At 42.1% G+C, this 22,602-nt stretch overlaps 1 protein-coding gene across 2 annotated transcripts in view; it reads right to left on the bottom strand.

Moving 5' to 3' along the window:
* The window catches only part of SPON1 (spondin 1), a 270,549-nt gene that overhangs the window by 3,095 nt on the left and 244,852 nt on the right, over positions 1-22,602 (bottom strand). The window contains exons 8-16 of one of the 2 annotated variants that reach the window (XR_014560639.1): positions 20,530-20,731; positions 12,925-13,065; positions 11,302-11,380; positions 8,642-8,824; positions 8,360-8,530; positions 8,080-8,247; positions 4,982-5,146; positions 2,623-2,886; positions 25-1,849 (exon numbers count right to left, since the gene is read on the bottom strand). Coding sequence is in view for 1 of the 2 variants with exons in the window: in XM_083725080.1 (XP_083581206.1) it covers positions 1,686-1,849; positions 2,623-2,886; positions 4,982-5,146; positions 8,080-8,247; positions 8,360-8,530; positions 8,642-8,824; positions 11,302-11,380; positions 12,925-13,065; positions 20,530-20,731 (1,537 nt within the window). In the remaining variant the exon portion in view is untranslated. Of the gene's footprint in view, positions 1-24; positions 1,850-2,622; positions 2,887-4,981; positions 5,147-8,079; positions 8,248-8,359; positions 8,531-8,641; positions 8,825-11,301; positions 11,381-12,924; positions 13,066-20,529; positions 20,732-22,602 lie in introns of those variants that run through there. The other variant, XM_083725080.1, reaches the window with a different exon arrangement.

The raw sequence follows: 22,602 nt of genomic DNA, 5'->3' as shown, positions 1-22,602 counted from the left end.
TTCCCTACTTTTCTGCCATGGCACACGCCAGCCAATATTGGGTTTTATAAGAGAGATGGTGAAGGATTAATTCAAGGCATTTGCCTTGCCTGTTACAGTATGCCATAGCTATGTCTGTGATGTAGTCCTACATTTTAGACAGAAATGCAGATGCTTTCTGCTTCATCCATGGGTGTCCCTAAGGATCTGCTTACTGACCCCAGCCCCCTTTCAATGGTACTTACTCCACTGTCCAGCTTCCTATTGAAGCTGTACTTTTTGTTTTTATACTAATATATAATACCAGCACCACCAGAACTGTCTCTCAAGACAGTTACTTTCTTCTGAAAATATATGCCAAAAATAAGGCAGCCATTACTGGAAAGCTAGAAAGAGAATGAGGAGAAACAAACATATGATATATGCTGCCTGTGACAATTACATCAGGGTAACAATACCTCTGCCAGGTGATGGAGAGACAAAAATGGAAGCTTTGTGACTGAAACCAGCAAAAGCAGCTTTGGGAGTGATGTGGAGAAGCTTTGTCCCCTTCTTCCTTCTTGGAATTACTTGGTAGAGCAAGGTTTGAAGCTCTGATGCTGAGGAACTTCACCTCTGCAGCAGGCTTCTAAACAACACCTTGTATATTTATGTTAGCCCAACTCTTAGAAGGCAATGGCTTCTCCCGAAACCACCGAGATCTGTTTGGTTCTGATCCCCAGGCAAGGATAATCTCCAAATCAGAGATGAGCGAGGCTGACTGGGATTGATGGAGTGCAGCAACATCTGGAGTGCCGCAGGTTCCCCATCCCTGATGCAATTGAGTGCTTGCTTCCCTGTATCTTACCACTTAGCACTTGTGGCATTTCAGATGCTGCTGGACTCCAGTTCCCATCAACCCCCTAGCCAGAATGGCCAAAACTTGAGGGATGATCAGAGCTGTAGTCCCACAACTTCTGGCAGTCACAGGTTCCTATCTGGTGGTCACAGGATGTCCTGACGTAACATCTGACATGGCAAATGTGAATAGTGTTCTTACTTAGAAGCAGCCCAACATTTAATTTGTGGCCTTCAGACAGAAAGTGTTACCATTTGTTCTATTCGCATGTGTACAGTTTAAATTGGCTTTCCCTTCTGAAAGTGGGAAGGAAGAAAATATGCTTTATTTTGTAGCGGTCCCTACCAAAGGAAAAAGAAATGTCTCACAGGATTGCTATAAATACAAATTTAAAAAGATAACTATGCACCTGAAGTATTATTGAACCAGCATTATTGAAGAAATTCCTTGGCACAGTTGTGTAATCACAGAGGCACTGCTTTGAGTATTTTGAAACTGGATCCAAATAGGTATTTATGTTTGCAATGTAATTTATGCATGCATCCTGTGTATTTACAGGTAATATTTCTATGATTATGGTATGTCCACACAGAGATGTCTATAATTTCAAAGTTATTAGGAGTTCACAATGACTTCACTATTTTTATGCATTAAGGGCTAGCTGGAGCATCAAGGAGCCACTCTCAGCATACATTTGTGAGGAAATATTTATAAAATATATCTCTTGCACCAGCAAGACTAATAAGCAAACCACACTGCAAAAATGAAAACTAATATACACAATTTATATCTTCTTTTAAAAAAAAATCAAATCAAGGTTGATTTTACATTTAGCTCAGAGTGCATTATTTGAAAGACTCAGGTTTTGCTAACACGGATGAACATTGCAGGCTCTTAATTCCTTCTTGTCTTTGCAACTAGTAAACTGAGTGCTTTTGAATCTCTTCTTGACTGTCATGAACCTTTCCTGGATTCCACCCCCACACAGTTTGGTACATTCTGACCAAGCAGTCCATGGCTTCATCTTACAACCTAAAATTAAAACAAAATAAAAGCATGAAGGTCAATACTTTGTGTGAAAATTCTCTCTTCTGTACACTTGTTTTGATTTCTGTTCTTAACTTCAAGCTTTTAAAATATCATGGTTAGATATATAAATAATTCCACAGGCCATTCGGCATGTTACCTTGAGAAATAGTTTATACTTTTAGAAATTCCTCGTGAATATCTGTGGCTCATGAGTCTCTCTCAACTGTCACATCCACACAATGGATCTTCTGAGTGGCAGGTGTTGCCCATGTGAATAGGCTGCTCTTACAAATGCACAAGGGACTGCAGTAGCCCTACCTAGTACATTAACTGGGCCCCTTCTATTAAATAGATAGGACGAATGACAAACAGAAGCAGAGGATCGAGGCTATGGAATGTGCTCCCATTCTACATTTCGGAAAAGGTGCTTGTAGCCAGCTAAGTTTTATTCAGAGTAGACCCTTCAAAACTAACGGTCCTAAGTTTGACATGAATTGAAAAATTAATGGATCTTTCTGAGCTTAGTATGTGTTTTATTCTGTTTTGTGTTTATTCTGAAATTGATTTAAATCATGTTGTATTTTCTTTATAATTTTTTGGGGGGGTGTTGTGTGTTAATCATTCCTGTGATCTCTGGGGACCAGTTCAGAATCTATAAATGACTCAGGAATAAATAAACAAACTAGCATTGTAGTCTAGGGTTGTGCGCCTGTTTGCTCCTCTTTTAACCAGTTTTTGGTGGCACAACCGTTCCAAGCAACGTCTACAACACATACCTGGAAATTGCTCGCCATCTACATCTTCTTTTGCCTGCTCACTTCTCCTTTTTTCACGAGGCTCTTTCCACCGCCGTTTCTCAGTATTGGGATTTCTCAAGCATTTCCTTATCCGGCATTTTTTACGCTGTACAGTTTCTGGGCACGAAGCTCCTCCAAACTGGGGTTCCATTTTGATCATCCTTGTCCTGATCATATGACCTTTCCCACAAGATTTGTTGCATTCTGACCACTGAGACCACTCTGTTAACTCACAGTCAATGGCTACACAGACAGAACAAGAAACGCTGCCATGAGCATCAAGCTACACAAACAAATGAAGTTAAGGAACAATGTCAATATGCTCTGATAGTGGCACCAAAAAGCAGGAAAATTCCCTGGTGGTCTCAGAGCAAATTTTATAGCAGCTCTCTGCACTCTGGTGTCCTACAGATGCCAGTGGACTACAACTCCCATCATCCCTAGTCATCCCTAGTCATGCTAGCTTAGGAGCACCAACTTGGGGAAGGCTGTTTTATAGCAACACAGAACCTAGATCATCTTCTTATAATTATGTTTTGAGAATAAGCTCAAATTACTCCACTGGGGACTTACTCTCCATCTGTGGTGGCCTTTCATTGGCCAGGCAGAAATGAATATGGAAGCGGTGAAATGCTCGTCTTTAGAGCACACAGACCCAGAGGCTGTTTTTGCACCACTTCAGACAACATTCACATTTTGTTCCTTTCACAGACACAGAGATGCCTGAGAATCACAGGGATTCCCAACAAGGCACTGTTATTCTCTCCCCCTACACTCTTTTCCTCTACTTCCCACTGTAATGAACCAACCCATTACCTTGAACTCATTCATGCCTCCTATGGCAGAATCCAGTGGCACTCTCCTCCTCAGAGCCCCAGCATGCAGGCTACTTGGATGCCTAGTGAGAATAACCTGGATCTTTGGAAGGGTAAAATCTTTTCAAAGAATTTAAGTGGCACTTCGCTCTATAATGGAACACTCTTGTGGGTGGGCAGAGTTAGGAGACCAGAAGTGGGAGCAAGGTTGGGGAGCCGAAACAGAAAGATCCTGCAGTCATCACCATTTGAAAGCTGGGATGATCTAGCAGTTAAAAGTATGAGCTATCTTTTGGGAAGTCTCGTGTTCAGGGTGGGGAATCTTTTTGGCTCCATGGGCCAAATCTGACAGGGGGTGGGGCTGCCCATCTGTCAACCATCTGACATCAGAACGAGTCAGGGGCTTGGGCACTTTTGAAGCCTTGAATTTGGGATGTCAAAACACCAGGTGCAGCTGATCCAGAAAGCTTCATTTCTACTGTTGATCAGCATGTGGGCAGTAGAACCGAAGCCTGCTTTCTGCAGGCATCAGGTGTGTGATAGAACTAGCAGTAGTTCTGCATCACCATTGCAAACACTTTTCAGCAGCAAGGAAGGCCTTTCATAGGCTCTCAAACACTGACACAGAAGAAATCATTCTCTGTGATCTCTGCAATAGAATTAGGCATCCTACCCTTGTGTCAGGAGATGCTGATATCTGTGCCCTGTGTGGTGACAGCTTCTAAAGTGACAGCTTGGACTGACTCTGCCCACTCAGCCAAGCCTTAATCAAGCAACAAGGTCTTCTTGAGCAGGGCAGTCTTTAGCATGTGAGCCGCCGGGGTGGCTCAGCACCCCCAAAGTTCTTTGTTGAGCTTTTTTAGGGGGGGGCGAACTCAAGGTTGTTGAGCTTTTTTGGGAAGGGGGAATCACTCGCCTGTAACAACAATGCAGCAAAAAAACCTGCTTTTGTTTCCTGACTTGTCGGGAATATATGATGCTACAGAGTAACAGAGCAATGGAGGAGGGGGGGGTGGGGACTTCCGCTCTATTGCTTTTCACTGCTGCAAATCAAGAGGGACTGGTGTACAGTGGGTATACATTTGGCGCCCCCCCCCCCAGAATTCAGCGCCCGGGTGCACCACACCCCTTGCACCCCTTGATAAAGACCACCCTGTTCTTCAGCTCTCTAGCTCTTGTTATTTGGTACTGATTTCTGCCTTGCTCCTTGATTTCCGCCTTCTCATTTGTCCTTTGGGCCTGACTTACATCTTTGTCCCAGATCTCCATGTTCCCACTTCCTTGCCCATGTCAGTCTGCTTGTCGATGACCCTGCCCTGACAGCTTGTGTGGAAATGGTGCTTTGGCAATGCCTGTGTAGCTGTGCATCACCCCTCTTGACTCAAGGCTATGATCAGGTTAGGAGTTGCACTTTGTCAAAGCAAGCAGAATGACCAAATTTCTGGCCAAGCAGCATGCTGAATAGGAAAGAAGGGGAAGGGAAACGGCAACCTGGCCTTCAGACTCCAGACATCGGTACTTACGGCACTCGGGCAGCATGCACTTTTCTACTTGCTCCAGCTCCTCATTGCAGTCTCCAAGCTCTGCTGCAGATTTCAGCATTCTCTGTCGGGTCCTCATCCCCTTCCCACATGTTACGCTGCAGTCACTCCATTCAGACCAAGGAGACAGCATACAGGGAATGGTATCTAGTGCAAAGGATAAAGATTGACTAGCTCACAGTCAGGGTTTAATTTCAAAGTGCTGTCCAGCCATTTGGAAAAAGCTGGGGGACAGGGCCACTTGGTAAAGACAGGATTGGTACTGTGGGAGGATCTTGCAATGGAGGAGGACCCTTGTTGGCTCAAATCCATATTGACTACCAGGGTGCAAACACTAGTGACCCCGTCACCCCATCTTTGTCACTTGTGGGGCAAATGAGAAATTGCAATCAGCTCCCCCAGTCTCTCTTTTTTCCATCTTGGGAGCAGTCTTTCCTCTCTCTGAATTGGCTCAGGGCTGAATTGGCTCAGGGGACAGAGTTAACCCATCTCCCCTGTGCTATTTCTCCAATTTAAATGGCAGCTGCTTTTGCCAAGAAGCTCAGTTCAACTGGAACTCTACATGTGCCCTGGGAAAACTGGCACAGCATGGTATGTTTACTCTACAATGCAGCTTCAGTAAGGAGGAGATGAAGCAAGATACCTTTGTAGATACTTATACATTGATTTAGGGGCCCCAAGATTAGTGTCCCCCCCAAAAAAGCTTTTAAAAAATCATTTTGGATAGTTTGGTGCCCCCAGATGCTAATAGTGTTAGATCAACGAAGATGCATCTATGGCTCTTTGTTGTGATTTTGAATGTATTTCATGAAACCTGAAATGATTATTTTTCTAAAGTCAGGTCAAATGAATTCATTCACCCATGCTAGAATGTGGTATTTGTTAGGGCTTCTTGAAGGAAATTGTTACATGTGCCAATGAGAAAATGTACCAAGAGAACGGGGTGAGGAAAATCCAGGAATAATTCAGTCAAGAGAGTGAACTGGGGAGAACAAAGTCCAGAGTTAAAGTGACACTGGCTAGGCAGGGAATGGAGCCTGAGACAATGGATATTTTCACACCTCGTAAAGTCAGGTCAGCATCAGTTCACACCACTACGGTTTCCTGGGGCTGGTTTCATGATGTGTAAAAACAGTAAACAAGGGTGACTGGCATGATGGGGGTGGCACACAGCTGCTTGTACTCCCTGATGATTTTTATAGCCTGGAGATGGCTAGTCCTCCAGCCACCCAATGGTGCTGTTTATTCTTTTACAAGACTTGAAGTCAATCCATTGAGACCTCACATTAGACTGATTTATGGGTGATTTCATAACATGCAAAGGTTCACTGGACTGAGTACATAAATCACAGTGACAGGAGAGGCTTGAGAGATACTAATTAATGTTAGCCTCAGAGCCATTTTGTACATTACGTGTTAGCGTGTGCCTGTACATACTTAAGAATAAGAATTTGAAGGCTATATTCTGCAGCATATGTTTAATGCATGCTTAATCTGCGTGGAGCTCTCCTTTAGAATGAGTCTTCAGGCCAATGTTGTATGAAATGGTCCATACATGGGGAAATGCAATTTTGTATCTAGTGAACTGATTTATGGTCCCATTAATATATGCACGAGAGCCAGCCAAAACCTATAAAACAGGCAGGAGCAGTCCTATAGATGTATAGCTGATGGGGGTTTTTTTTCATACCGTAGTCAGATGAACATAACTGAGATGAATATTGATTCTACAAGGTGAATAATTTTGGCCGCAGAAAAAATCAGAAGCAAATGGTTTTCCAAAATAGAGATCTGGAAGGCTATTTCAAATCAGTACCTTACCCCTGCAGATCCTGCTCATGTGAACCTCCTCATCTGTTCAGCCTATTCCTTATCTGTTTCAGGGGATTCTGGGGGTTATTTTTGCCTATCAGTCTCATCCTTCTGGCCAGTTTCCCTTGCCCTCATTTCTCTGGATCCCTCCATATTTCAGCCCTGTTGCCCAGGGCCTGACTTCTTCATTATAAAGGTTGTTTACCCTTCTATCTGCCCTGCCCTAGTCTAGGATTAGAGGGCAGGTATAAAAATGCAGCAGAATGGGGTAGTGGAGTTAGTTGCACCATTTCAGGTGTAACAGATAGCACTGTGGGTCAAACGCCCTGGGGTTGCATTCAAACCACAGCCCATAATCTTCCTGGCCAAGGAAATTATCTGAAGATAGTGATGTAGAAAAAGAACGCCTAGATTAAGAATATCCAGCATACGTGATGTTACAGACTTGACTTCAAATCTGAGTTAAAGTGGTATATTTTACTTAAGTGCACTCTATAATCATATGCAACCACCCTGCTAATACTATTAAAGGTGGCTTTGCCGAAATGAATCACATAACTTTCCATCTGAAACAAGTGCTCTTTTGTGCAGCCCAAGAAAAGAGAGACAAAGTCAATAATGGCAGGTTTTGCATTTGAAGCTTTAAAGCTGCCAAACAAATGGGATTAATCATCAAAAGACAAAGGAATTTTGTAGGATGTTGCAATAGCTATTTAAAGTAGTTTAGACTTTAGAGAAAAGAGAAAGCACATCCCCAGTAACAAGGCCGCTTGGGATGCTGAAGTCTTTGCAAATCCTTATGGAAAAGGACCTGGACTAACACGTAGGGCAGATGTTAGCCGTCTGCTGAGTTTGAACCTCTCTGAATATTGTGACACAGTATGCATTTAATACATAATTTGAAGATGGGGTGTATGTCACAATTTAAATACATACATTTTAAGAGAACCGTTTTCATAATTTTTAATATGTAGTTTGAGATAATCTTTTAATATTGAAGATTAATGTGGAAATGGGATAGAATTATGGGTAAAAATAAGTCAAAGGGGCACGTACCCCAAACAGGCCAGTTCATCCCTCCCTAACTTTAAGCCACATGGCTACGCAAGAAGCATCAGCTCAGTTGCCTGCCCAGTGAGGGTGCATTCTTTCTTCCACCTGCAAATTTGCTTGTCTCTGAGTATAACAAGCTGTGGTTGAGCCACATCTCAAGGCGGGGAGACATGCCACTTTCCCACACAGTGATTGGGTGAATCTCGGATACTTACGGCATTCGGGCATCATGCATTTCTCGGCTTCTGTGGTTTCTGCCTTGCACATGGATCCGTCTGCTGGGGTCATCTTGATCATCCGGTGCCGTTTCTTCATTCCCATCCCACAGCTGGCACTGCATTCATCCCACTCCCCCCATTCTGTCACCAGGCAGGTGCTAGGAGCTATTGATAACAATAGGCAGAAAGAAGATCAGTCTACTGGCACTCGTTTAATAGAGGGATCACAGGCAGCTCTTATGCTGATTCAGCGAGGTAGGCTAAATCAAATACTTACAGCACTCCTCATTCACAATGCACTTCTCGGTCTCTTCTGTGGGTACTTTGCATATTGAGCCATCGTCGGGGAACTGCTTCACATATCTTTCTCTCGACCGCATTCCCATGCCACAAGAGACGCTGCAGGGGGACCACGTTATCCACTCGGACATCATACATGTGGAGCCATCTAAAATATAGAATACAATTGCCATTTCTTTTCTAAGTCTCACCTGGATGTGGGGTGGGTGGGAAGAGAAGCATACCTTTATCTCACACACACCCTTCTTCTCTTTCCTACCTTCATCACTGCAGCCTGGGCCCATGCATGGCTGAAAGTCCTGCGTTTCTGGGCAAGGCACACTGAGGTCAAGTTGAGCTTTGAGCATCCTCTGCCTCATCCGCTTGCCCTTTTCACACGTGGAAGAGCTACAGGCTGACCATGGGGACCAGTTGGAATAGATGCAGGTTTCTGGAGTGTCGTCTAAAAGAAAAAAGCAAAAAGAAACAGTTACTCCCATGGTGCATAATAATTACGCTATGGAACTCACTGCCATAGGATATTAAGACAGTCACAACCATCACAAATGACTTTCCATAGGACAAACAAGCCTAGGGATGAATTTCACCTATACTCCCGTTTATCTATTGTGCCTTCTGTTTTCTTCATCTTCTCATATCTCGTTCATTTCTGAACACTTCTTGCCATAGGCTATCTGGCTTTCTCAGCTATGTACACAGGTGCTTACAGAGCATCTTAGACAAGCCGCTCAAATTACACACACACGTTTTCAGTGTAACATTGCCAGCCAATCAAACTATCCTGCTCAAATAGGTCAAGGGGTTTTAAAAACAAAAACAAAACTCTTCTACATGCCTCCTAATGCGATATCATTTCACTGGGTATGCCAGGGATTGAAGCTGGTACTTTCTGCAGGAAGAAATGAGGTGCATCTCTACAAAACATCCTTCCATATGGAATGACAGCCATGCTCTTTTCTACCAGTTTTTGAGTTGCCTGGTGTGCCATGTTGCTCACTTATTCTGCGTGTCAGTTCACAGCTTTGAAGACAACTAGAAGACTGCATAAAGAAGCATATTAAGTGGCTATTCCGCAGTAATGGATAAGCCAGAACATCTTCCAGTAGAATTTAATGAAAAATCTTCCTGTTTAGTCTGCCTTTCAGCAGCTATTTCCTGTTATGCTGCTCCATACTCCAAACAGTACAGGACAAGTCAGCAGTTGCAGCATGGTGCTAAAGAAGATGGGAGGGCCGGAATTTCACTTCATTTATTTCTTGATTGAAGTGTTTATAATCCACACTTTCACAAAAGTATAACAAGGCAGTATGCAAGATTATAATAAATTCAGTAAAAGCACGAGTGAAAATATCATTAGGAACATCAGTTGATTGAAAAAGAAAATCAGATTCCCAAGGCTAGTCTTTACAAGACAGTTTTCAGATGCTGTCTGAAAAATGGCTGGGATGATTCCTGCTGGACCTTCTACACAGCAAGGTGTTCTGCAGCACAGGGGCTGCCCCACTACAAGTTCAATTCCATAGGAAAGTCCAACTGAACTTCAGTAATGTGTGAGGAACCACCAGAAGTGCCCCAGCAGAAGATCTCAGTGATCAAGGTAGGGATCAGATGGTCCTTAAGACATTTTGGGTTCAAGTTGTTTAGGGCTTCGTGGATTAACACTAAAACCTGGAACCTGGCCTAGTAAAGGTAAAGAACACCTGGACTGTTAAGTCCAGTCAAAGGTTACTATGGGGTTGTGTTGCTCATCTCGCTTTCAGGCTGAGGGAGCTGGCGTTTGCCCAAAGACAGCTTTCCAGGTCATGGGGCCAGCATGACTAAACTGCTTCTGGCGCAACAGAGCACCTTGATGGAAGCCAGAGTGCATGGAAATGCCGTTTACCTTCCCACCACAGTGGTACCTATTTATCTACTTGCACTGGCATGCTTTCAAACTGCTAGGTTGGTAGGAGCTGGGACAGAGCAACAGGAGCTCACCCTGTCATGGGGATTTGAACTGCCAGCCTTCTAATCAGCAAGCCCAAGAGGCTCGGTGGTTTAGACCACAGTGCCACCTGCGTCCTACCTGGCCTAGTATCAAATTGGCAACTAGTGCAATTCTCTCAGCACTGGAGCAACATGTTGCCAGCAACCTGCTCCTCTAAGCAGTCTGGTCACTGCATTTTGCACTAGTTGAAGCTTCTGGACCAGATAAAAAGGGCAGTACTGAGAAGTCACACAGTCAGACGATGGCCAAAGTCATTCAGATATTTAAGTTTTTTTAAAAGGCAACCTGCTCTACAAGCAATTCTGAAATATAGGCTTGTAAATGTGCAATTCTAATGAGTTTTCAAAGGAAAAGAACCCACAGAAATTGCTTGCATCTTAGACAAAAGTAGAAAAAGGCACAAATGACAATGAGGCAATTAACTTTTGAATTTAAGAGATAACACCCTTTTTTACTTTTGAAAACAAACTCCATAATCTCTACGATACTCGATTTAAGATACTAGTGCATATGGCTGAATCATTCCTGCTCTCATTTGAATTCTACACATATTATAGGCTTACAAGGGCAGCCTGTCCTCATAGACAAACACAATCGTTAATAAAGAAGAGCAGTTAGATGAGGAAAATAGTAGAGCCTGACGAAGACCAACCCAGCGCAGGATAATAAAGTCAGTGGGATTAGGCTTCTTCTAAATTAGTATAGTGCTGCTTTCAATTCCAAAAAATTCTGCCTGCTGACACCATCACTGTGGGTGTTTATTAAGTAATGATGCTGGCTCCAACCACAAATGGGTAAGCAAATTGTTTTTCCCCCTTCCTGTTTTTAATACTGTCCTAATAATAATGCAGTAGGCGTGAAATATAGAGTAGCAGCACTGGAGGATGAAGCAAAACACAAACTTGTGCAAATAGAACATAATTAAAAGGTACCTTCATCTTCCGGAGCTTCTGCGGCAAGATCTGCAACAATGTCATCAACGTTATCGGGGACGATATTGCACTGCTCTCCCTGCAAAGAAACATTTTCAAGTGTTTAAATTGGCAGAGGAAACCATGCAGTTGCAGGCGCTGGAATGGAAAATCAGCTGCCTGAATATGCACAAACAAGATCTGTGTCCCTGGAGTGTAACCTAGTGAAGGCCTAGTGAAGTCATGAGGTCCTTTTTAAAATTTAAGTCTTGTGAAATAGCCCAGGAAGCTAAAGCCTCAAGGGTACCTAGGCCTCTCTTCTGAAGAATGAAAGCTGCTGAAACTTCTCTCTGGAGAAGTTTTCAAATAGGAGTCGGAAATGGCAAGCTAAGATGCAAAGGGGAATTTTGTAAAAGGCAAGTGTGGTTTAAAATGCTGGCAAGGTGGGAAAACATCCAACGTGATGATCTAATTAGTCATAATGCTAGCTGTTATTGGGAGGGCATGTGGGGAATTATGGGGTTGTACTTGCCTTTCTGTTTGCCTGATGGAATGATCTCCTGTCTCCTCTCCCTATGCTGTTCTGAGGGTTCTCCAAACACTCAGGGGCAGATTTGGAGAGGGGGAAGGGGGATGGGGGGGTGGAAGTCATTTTCCATTTGCAGGAATCCCTGTGCTGGCTTCTGCTAGCTCAGTGAGTTAGTTGATTACCGACCACAGTCAGAAGCAGTTATGCACACCCTGAAATCATCTGCGTAGGAAATAAAAAGTAATCCAGTTATCTGGTTTTCTCATACAAAGTGATGCTAACCTTTGGTGGGTCCTTGAAAAACGAGCCTCTAGGCGGGGTTCCATTCGTACTCTTACGTATTGGCAATAATAATAATAATAATAATAATAATAATAATAATAATAATAATAATAATTTATTATTTGTACCCCGCCCATCTGGCTGGGTTTCCCCAGCCACTCTGGGCGGCTTCCACAGAGACCAAAAATACACTAAAATCACACGTTAAAAACTTCCCTGAACAGGGCTGCCTTAAGATGTCTTCTGAATATCAGGTAGTTATTTATCGCTTTGACATCTGATGGGAGGGCGTTCCACAGGGTGGGCGCCACTACCAAGAAGGCCCTCTGCCTGGTTCCCTGTAGCTTTGCTTCTCGCAATGAGGGAACTGCCAGAAGGCCCTCGGCACTGGACCTCAGTGTCCGGGCAGAACGATGGGGGTGGAGACGCTCCTTCAGGTATACTGGGCCGAGGCCGTTTAGGGCTTTAAAGGTCAACACCAGCAGGGCTTTAAAGGTCATCCTCTCAAGCAAACTGATAGGGGCCAATGCATCCCTTAACTGTGATTAAAGTGAAAGGTAGCGAATTTGCTCAGCTGGGCACTCTGGAGAGTCACTGTATGAACTCGTAGCTCCCTCTCAGTTACTTAACCATGATTAAGAGATTGGGACCCTCATGTCTCCGCTGACACAACATAGACAGGAAGACCAATTCATAGCTTCTCTTTGATGCTTGTTATGCATTAGTTGAAAAATCTAGTAATGAACAAAGTAGTTCTATGTTACAGCTTTATTATTAGATTTATCCACCACCCCATTCAATTTGTATTGCTGTTAGGAATGCCATACTGGTACCTTCCGTGCAATCCTTTCAATGACAACTCTGGCTACTGACTTAATGGATCCTCCTTCTGGGTCATAAAAGGGACTCTGGGGGTGGTCGAGGCTGGTGAGAGGCCTTATCTTCTCTTGAGGTACTGTTGGTTTGTTGGGTGACTGCAGCAGAAAGATATAGATATAGAAGAAACCCGTGATAAAAAATGTCACAGTGAATAGTGGACACTCAGCACAAAATATAATAGCACTAGAATCAAGAAGTACTCTGAAAAGTTTTCAGTTGTACACTACTTCCATTACAACTGACCTCAGATTCTGAACTCTTTATCATGAGTATATATTTGTCATGACTGTCTATTTTTTATGGTTTTAGGTTTCTTTTTTTAAAATGCACTTGCTGTTTCTTAAAAACTGGGTTTTCTGGCAGTTTTTCTTGTACATTGTCTCTTGAAGACTGCATAAAAGACAATTAATAAATTAAAAACAACAGCCTGAAGCTAAAATGAAGACAAACTGGGAGCACATTAATTTACGGTATATATTTTGTGTCTTCAGCCCCAAATTAAGAGTCACTCACAGCAAATACTCTATAAAAATATGGAATCAAATCAAATTACAATATGAACTAATTTGACAGCAGCAATACCAGAACAAAAAAATTAAAACAGAAAAACCACCAGAATTGCAATAGGCATTGTTTTATAAAACCTACAAATTCAAGTAGAAAACATGGGTGACTTCTACAACCCCTTTCCCATCTTCCTTTGCCACATTTCTGTAAAAATCAAAACACACTTCAAAATTTGAGCATAAATACATATTTGATATTCGTATTCCCTAACAAATATTGCTGCACTCAACTATTTCAAGACATCAACTGCACAAAAGGTTGTGCGACCCTAGCACCTTACTAAAAATAAAAATCAATATAGCCAGAAAATAAACAGGGCAGTCTATTCAAATCCTAACTTTGTCTACACTTGCACATTTCTCATTAACTGCTCTCATACATATTCAGGAAGGTAAATATTTAATATAAAAATTGAATATCGCAGAAAACGTTGTGTTGACTCCTAGCGTGTGTCCATGAACTCTGTCTGCCAGTACTCATAAATCATTTCCAGTTTACACAATGACTTCGGGTTGACTGATCTACAGACTAAAGCAAGTTCTTGCACTGTACTTAAAATAAAAAATAAAAAAAATCTCGCTTGCTTGTTCTACCTTACACTTTGACATAAAAGGCAAAGTTGAAACAGAATGGCAAGAGCTTTCATTTGCCATCCCAATTTCAGTTCTCCCACCTATTCCTCTTGAGACTTTTGCCCTTCTTTTGTGGCTCCTGGAAAAGTCAGCAATGAAAACTTAGTATGGATGTCCTAAAGTTTTAAATACACCATCATAAATAAACACAACTCCACTGAAATGACAATAGAGAAGGTATTTCAACTGTATATTAATGGATGAATAAGCGTAATATTAGGCAGAAACCTAGTCCCTACTTTTTATTTCAAGGCACACTCGTTAGAGTAGGACACCCATACAAACTCCTGTAAAAATGATAACCAACTAGACTAAATTGGATTCTTGAATAGCTTGGACTTCTTGTCCATATGGCATGCAGATTTGGGGAGGAGTCTGTCAATCCAAACCTAGTTGTTATTTGTTTGCATGTGCATATTTTAAATTCTGATCCACAGCAAACAGATACTTGCTAGTCTTTTAGTACAGCTCAAGCTGAGTGCAACCCACCACTCATATATCAGATACTCAACAACCTCTCTCCCACCCAGATTTAACCTCTCTCCCACCCAGGTTTGTTCACTCATTTCTTCTTCATTTAAGCAAAGACTCTAGGTGATATTGTTGTCTATTCAGTGTTTTCTGAATTAGAAATAATATCGCAAGCTGCTTATACTGAGCCAGACCTGTGGTCCAAATAGTAGGGGCATGCACTGACCACAAGATTCATTTCAAAGCCCAATTTAGCTCTTCAGCAAGAACAACCTTCCTTGGTCTCCGTGCTTCATAGGCTGCCTGATTCTGATCAGGGTCCACCTGAGTCTGCTCCATTCACTACCACTGCCTTCAGTATTGGGAAATAAAATAATGGTTACAGTACTTAATGATTAAGTACTTAATTCGTTCCGGAGGTCCATTCTTAACCTGAAACTGTTCTTAACCTGAAGCACCACTTTAGCTAATGGGGCCTCCTGCTGCCGCCGTGCCGCCGGAGCACAATTTCTGTTCTCATCCTGAAGCAAAGTTCTTAACCTGAAGCACTATTTCTGGGTTAGCGGAGTCTGTAACCTGAAGCGTATGTAACCTGAGGTACCACTGTATATCCCCCACCCTTTCAACAGAAGTGGATGAAATGTGCAGGTAGTCTACGAAAACATTTTTGTTGGCAAAAGAGCCACATACCCTTGGAAACTTTCTCAAGGCTCTGTGCCAGAAGTGGCCAAACCAGAAGTATGTGGGGCCAAAGCCACATACACACCTCATTCATGCTAACACACACACACACACACACACACACACACCTGTAAACATGCAGACACATACAGTATTCATCTATTCATTCTCTTTCTCATTCTCCATTCCTTCACCGCAAAAAAAGGAACCATCCCAGATCCCCCTGTATAATAGCATTAGAATTGTCTTTAAAAGGAGCCTTGCTGTTTGAAGAAATTCCAGTGCAATTCTTCCCTTTTGGTTGTCTCACAGCCCCCCTTATTTTTTGCCATGCTCTAGTTTCCAGCGTTGGCGAGGCTGGGTGGGGGGAAGGTAACGGCTACAGGAAATGGTACTGTGGAGGCAAAGCTAATGGGAGTGAGGCTTGAGAACAGGGGCAGAAAACTGAACAGAGAAGCTGTGTGTGCCTCATAAGGCCACAATTTCCTTTAAAAACCATAGCCATTTTTAAAAAATCCCACAATTTTAAAGCACAATGGGAGGGGGAGATCCACCTGAATATATACTATAAATTGGCTTTTATCATTTAGCTTCTGCTCATTCTATAACTCCAGATGTTTGGCATTGCAAGCTTTCTTTTGCAGCATGACCATAGCATGCAGGCAGGTGGCAGAAGCACATAAAGAACAGGGACCCTTTGCTTTGTCTAGGAAACTATGAGAAATATATGGCTAAAGGCTTTGCTGCCATGATCAGCTCAGACTCCTCCACTAGGAACCTGCAGCGGGCTTTTTTATTTCTACGACAGATAATTTTTACTGTTTTTATTAGTTCGGCAGTCAGTTAAAAAAAACACCACCCCATTCCACAGAATTGTCAGAAGACAAGCAATATGCAGCTGGATTTTATTTTAAGAAACTGGATGGATAAGCAAGTGGACTGATTTACATCGTGGAATCAAAAAGAACAACAGAAGATTATCAGGACTGTATTTCACCATTATATAGGCAATAACCAGCTCTAGACTAAAACTGTGCTGAACTGCACCTATTATTCTAATGAAACCCTTTCCTCCTTACAGAAGAGGTTTCCCAACCCTGGCCTCTTTCATGCAGAATGGGATAATTTTTGTGAAATTTTGTGGGGCAGGATGGTTGCTCTTAATACCTCAAAGACTGTCACTTACACTTGCAGGAGTGCAGAACTCTTTTCGCAAAGGCTTCCACCTGACAGCACTTCCTAGAATGCCCATTGTGTCATGTGGCCACATACATGGGCATTCCGGAAAGTGATGCCAGACTTGAAGTCTGTATTTGAAGTAGGGAAGGGGAAGAAATTTGATTCAGTTCCCATTTAATCCCCACTTTCCATATTAGGGTTGTGGGGTGGGGTGGGGTGGGGCAGAACACCCTGAATTTCCATAACAATATGAGAATGGAAACACAGCCCTCTTTCAAAATTCACCCTTTTCTGAATTTTGTGATGCCGTTCTTCTACCAAACAATGTCACAGGAATGCATGTATTAGGGGCAAAAGTGCATAAAAATGAATATAGTAGTGAAAGTAACACACACAAATGCACTATATTGGGAGAAATCACTTGCAAAAATGTGCTCATTAGTGAAAACTGCATACAAAAATGTGTTAAATAGGAAAAAGTCACACAAAAATGTTGAAGAGTTTTCATAGGTTTCTTCTTAGGAAATTGTTGCAAAAATTTAAGATGAGAAAAATTAAAAATAGATAGAAATGGTCTGATCCTTCAATTCCTAGTCAGGAGAGTCTCACATGATTGCAAATGAAATTGGGGTGTTTAAAAGTCTGAAGCAGAAAAAGAGCCTTCAGCCACCATGGTCTGTTAATAATAAAATGGGTTCTGTATCAACTTCTTATTTCTAAAATTTACATCCTATATGAAGCCCAAATTGATTACTGGAAGCATTCTACTTAATTAAAAATAAAATAAAATAAAATAGGGCCGCTTGCCCCCTCCCCCAACACACATATCTCTTTAAGGCAAATTCAATCTGATTGACACTTCCGCCACCCCACCCTGGCAAATGCTCATCAATCACAACTAACAGAGATTGGTTAGGTAGAATTATAACAAATACAGATGTATCTCTCTGGATGCGGTCCCCTGCTGCAAATCCATAGGACTCAGCCAGCAAACCCAACTCAAGGATTTGTGTAATGATAACTTTGTTTCAGTGTCAAAAGTCAATACAAACAAGTCAATTAGTTAGTTAGAGAGCAATAGGCTTCCAGCATCAATGTAATTGTTTAGTATATGATACAGTAAGATATGTTAAGACAAGAAAATGCATCTACAGTCGTGCCTTGGTTTTCAAATGCCTTGTAACTCGAACGTTTTGGCTCCCGAATGCCGCAAACCCAGAAGTAAGTGTTCTGGTTCGCAAACGTTTTTGGAAGCTGAACATCTGATGGGGCTTCCTTGGCTTCCAATTGAGTGCAGGGAGCTCCTGCAGCCAATTAGAAGCCATGCCTTAATTTTTGGAAGTTGAACAGACTTCTGGAATGGATTCTGTTTGAGAACCAAGGTATGACTGCATTTATTTATTTTTTGATCAATTTCCAGATTGGTTTGTCCTCATTATTTTTGACCCAAGGGTCTGTTTTAAAGGGTAACGACAAACTGTTATGCTAGTTCACAAGTGTGCTGGTTCTGGTTTCTGCTGACATCTTCATTAATGACCGTGAAAGAAAGTAAACAATGCCTTGTGTAATTCCGGGATAGTAAATTGGGAGTTGTTGACCTGTGGTAGGAAATGGACTCGGAAAAGAGGCAGGATAGTAAACCATAAAATGAGAAAAACATGCAGGGAAGGAGGGGGGTGTAATCTTGAACAACAACATTCAGTGGGTAGGCAATAGCATGCTTGAAAAACAATAATTCCGCTAAACAGCACAAAATGATAGTAGGCAGGAAGTTTGATAAGACCACACAGAGCAATACAATGACAGAACAGTAAGATAGCAGAGTTCCTGTGGTGAGTCATGGAAATAAAGTCTACACTGTTCTGGAGGAGCCTTGGGTAGAAAACAGCACATGGCACTAGTTATCTCAGCAAGGATATACATAAATTGGAACAAATTATTTTCAGTGCATACTCAACAGACTGCATTCAAAATCGCTTGCTTCTGTCACTGGAATATTAGAGTCCCTTACTACTCTTTGAACATATTCTTTGTGTTAAAATTAAAAAAGACACTTAGTTTCTAATTTGTTTAGCTGGAAAAGTTATAGGAAACAGAATATTTTTTTGAGGATCAATATATATGTACGACAATTTTTGTGGCATTTTTACACATGGAAGATTCCCCCTACATTGTAAAGAATGAGATGCCCTGCTTCCACTCTTTTGTATGCTCAGCAGAGAGCCAGCATGTACCCATATTGGATAAGAATAATGATATTTAATAAACATGCCAGGAAGCATCCAAGCATCAAATGGACAAAGCATATTGTCCATTTCCCACTTAAAAAAGCAAATTAAGTAGTAATATTTTCCTCTAGTGATAAGGACATAGGATGTTTATTCTCTCAAGACTGATCAAAGGAGTAAGAAATTCTTCACATAAAATTACATAAAGAGGTTTTGATTTGAGATCCAACTTTCTCCCTCTCTCCACAAGAGTTTAATTACAATGTATTGATTCTTTACTTACACAGAAGCTATTATACCTGCACTACTCAGAGGGTACTCTTTGCCTTATATTACGCTAACACACTGCTTCTGTTAAAGTCCTGCATTTAAATTTTCCTCACACTCAAATACTCTGGCATAAGGACTGTACATTCACAGCCAGCATTGGAGGGGACGTAACCAGCAGCTGCATACTATCATTACTGTTACCTAGCGGCAGTGTACAAGTGGTGGTTAGGTCAATCCAGAAAAAGCATGGTGTGTGAGGACACAGAGTGCCTTCTGGTTCATGATAGGCACCTGAGAGATGGAGGACCCATGGAAGCTGATGCAAGCAATCACTGGAAAAGGGGATTCTGTGGGAAAACCATGACTGCCAAAGTTAATCCATAGGAACAAAATAGCCTTGGATTGACCTATCTGGACTGGATTGACCCTATGTCTCAGGGCTGCTGTGATGTTAACAGGAAGACCACAGAGGTCACCCTGAGCTGTGTGGAGGAAGGACAGGATAAAGTGTAATAAACAAACATTTCAGAATGGCAGAACTTCACAGGAACAATACTGTGAGTTATACAACTATTTGAAGTTCTGGTCTAGGAATCCATTTTAGAAACAATTAATTTCCATGCAAAACTTATTTCTGCATGTAAAAGTAAGAGTAGCAGTTATTAATCAGCAGCCAAGTGGTGTGGATGTTCAAACTGCAGTGGGCAAGGCCTTCAGTAGGATATGCAATACAAACAGAAAGGAAGCCTCCAGAAATTTAACAAGTGATAATGTTATTTTCTCTTCCCTTGCTATTTCTTGGATGCTACTCCTGAACAGAAACCAAAGTATCAGACCCTCCAGGTGTCCCTATTTTCTAGGGTTATCCCTATTTTAGTGAAGCCATCCCAGTTTCTAATTTGATCCAGGAATATCCCACTTTTCCTTTGGATGTCCTTATTTTCATTGGAGAAATGTTGGAGGATATGGAGTTATTTGACCCCCCCGAGCCATCTGAAGGCAATGCTGTATAGGGAAGTTTTTTAATGTTTATTTGTTCTTTTATATATGTTGGAAGCTGCCCCATGTGGCTGGGGCAGCGCTGTAAGATGTGTGGGGTAAAAGTAGCAAAATTATCATTATGGAATGGGACGTCCCTATTTTCATCGGAGAAATGTTGGAGGTGAAATTCTAATATCAGGGCTTATTGGTGTTGCCCACAGCAAGATGCTTTCTTGATTAGTCTCCCACAAGGATATCTAGCACTTTTGACAGATGGGTGACAAGGCAACACATATTGACTAACAACCTGCATTAATCTTTTCTAGAGTCCCCCTTTCTATAGGAAAAAAGAAGCTGCCACTCCAGCTTTCCCTGCTTCTAACTGGTGCTGCAATACTCGACCAGAAACAGCAAGCATGCACATTTAATTTATTTATCTTTGATATTTGTACCATGTCCTTTAGAGCAGACATCTCTCACAAGCCCCTGCATGTTTCTATTCTATTAAACAGTGCACGTTCTAAGCGAGTAGCATCAATATTTATGATACCTCATAGGTAACACCACTGTCAGTGCCAGCATCCCATGGTATCAGATCTTGAATTACTCTCTGGACCCATCCGCAGTCTTTGGTGCAGAGATCTTCAGCCGAAAGCCCTACATTCCAGTCAGGACTGGGGCCTAGCATGGTAAGGAAAGACATCAGATGACGTGTTCTGTCCACAGAAAATTCAGCAGAGGGAGCAGCTCTTCTGCAAATGAAAAAGAGGGAAATGGCTCAACTAAATATTGCTGCTTGAGACGATATCAGCTTGCATGCCAAATGGAGTGAGAGTATAGCGAAAGTGAGTTGCGCTGTAAGCCATAAAACATTTCCGGGAGAAGAGTCAAACCAAAGTTGACACAACACTTCCCACAAAGTGCTTTTAGGATCAGTGGCAGGTAGCAGAATTCCTTACTGTACCTGAAACTTAGCAATAAAAGATTGATAAGGCAAACTGCTTGATAATGCTGTTGTTTTGTATACTATATCCTTTTCAACAGCAAAACAACCACATGCATTTAATGAAATGGCTTTTATTTCATTCCAGGTATTCTTTTATGGGTGCTTTAAGTCACTTGCAAAGGAAACAAAAGGATGGCTTATTTTAATTGCGGCAAAATGTTGGTTTAAACTGCAGGTAATTTCTAAAGACATATATTCTCACCGCAATTTTAGCTGGGATTTAACAAAAGCATTCAGACTGGCAACATTTTCAAAAGTAACATTAGTTAGATTTTAATGCGCAGGCCTGTGTGAGATTTATAGCATTAGCTTGTAAATGTTGTAGCCAAGTATTGTGTAAGTTTATGCCAAAGTACATTCAAACTGATAAGCAGCACACCCGAATTCTTGAGGTCTTGCCAAGGATTCCCTTAAGTAGAGGATATGTTACATGTGGAATCAATCAGGTTGTTTCAGTAACAACATCCAAAGGTCTTCAGTGATTGGCAGTCCAACTATCCAGTAGATGAACTATCCTTGCTAGGCACCAAACTATTGCAACTATTTCTCCATATTAACATGTGCATAAGCAGTGCCTGATCCCACAGGGTTTGTGCTGCTGTAGAATCCTGTTCTTGCCAAACATAACAGTGACAACTGGCGTCTGCCTTATCTGTCAGGCAAAATGTGCTTTATCTGAAGCCAACGCAGGATTGTGCCAGCCTCACAAGAACCACCAGGCCCAAAAGGGTTCAAGGAAGGAGTATAGCTATGCCATCAGATGTCTTCCTACCCCTTCGCAGTCATCTCTCGACATGTGGCAAGTGTTCTGCCATATGGTGTTGGAGACAGGTAGGGCAGACATCAAGATTTGGCATAGTAGGGCATCCACTGAGGCCTAGAGCCTTGCAGAGGGCCCACCATTGACCTAAGATGCTGGGCCGGTTTCCCATTTCTTGGTAGAAATTCTTGGCAGCAGTGAAATAAAGAGAGCACAGCGGAGTAGAGCTCTGTTGCCTCCTCAGCCCCTCTCTTATTGATGTTGGAGTCACAGGAACTGCCATATGTTTCCAACTTTGAAAGACACCTGGAACAAAGCAGCAACTCTGTTGCTCTCCACAAAGCCTGAGGAGAGTCCCCACAGATCACACCAAAGGCTTTTCTAATCCAGCATCCTTTATTCCAAGAAAACCACGAGAAAATAAAAAGAAATATCATAGCTAAATCTTTTCTTTATTACAAAATCTCCCATGAATACAATACATATTATAAGATATGAACCAGTGCTGGGCTGACAATTTCTCAAAAGTTATTAAAGGGGAGAGTGAAATTTCAGTGAAATGTTCATATGTGGGATGCAGCTTTTTATTGCGCCTACCTTAGGGCCATATTCAACTAAATTACTGCATCAGTGAAAGCAAAGTGATTTCTTCCTGCATCCCGTGCCCTGCCTTTACCCTGCCCAAATTTGATCTGGAGGGTCAGGGAAACACCCAGAACAGCATAAGAGGGGAGGGGAGGTTGGTTCATTGGGCAAGCAGAAATACTTCTGCTAATAGAGTGTTCTCCTTAGTCCTATGTTCAATGCAACCTTGCTGAGGGATGTTTGCAAGTGTTCTTTCTTTCATTCTATCAAAC

Source organism: Podarcis gaigeae (genome assembly GCF_964106915.1).
Source record: "Podarcis gaigeae genome assembly, chromosome: 1".
Lineage (NCBI taxonomy): Eukaryota > Metazoa > Chordata > Lepidosauria > Squamata > Lacertidae > Podarcis > Podarcis gaigeae.
The sequence above is the reverse complement of the archived record's forward strand: the minus strand, read 5'-3'. Positions and strand labels throughout refer to the sequence as shown.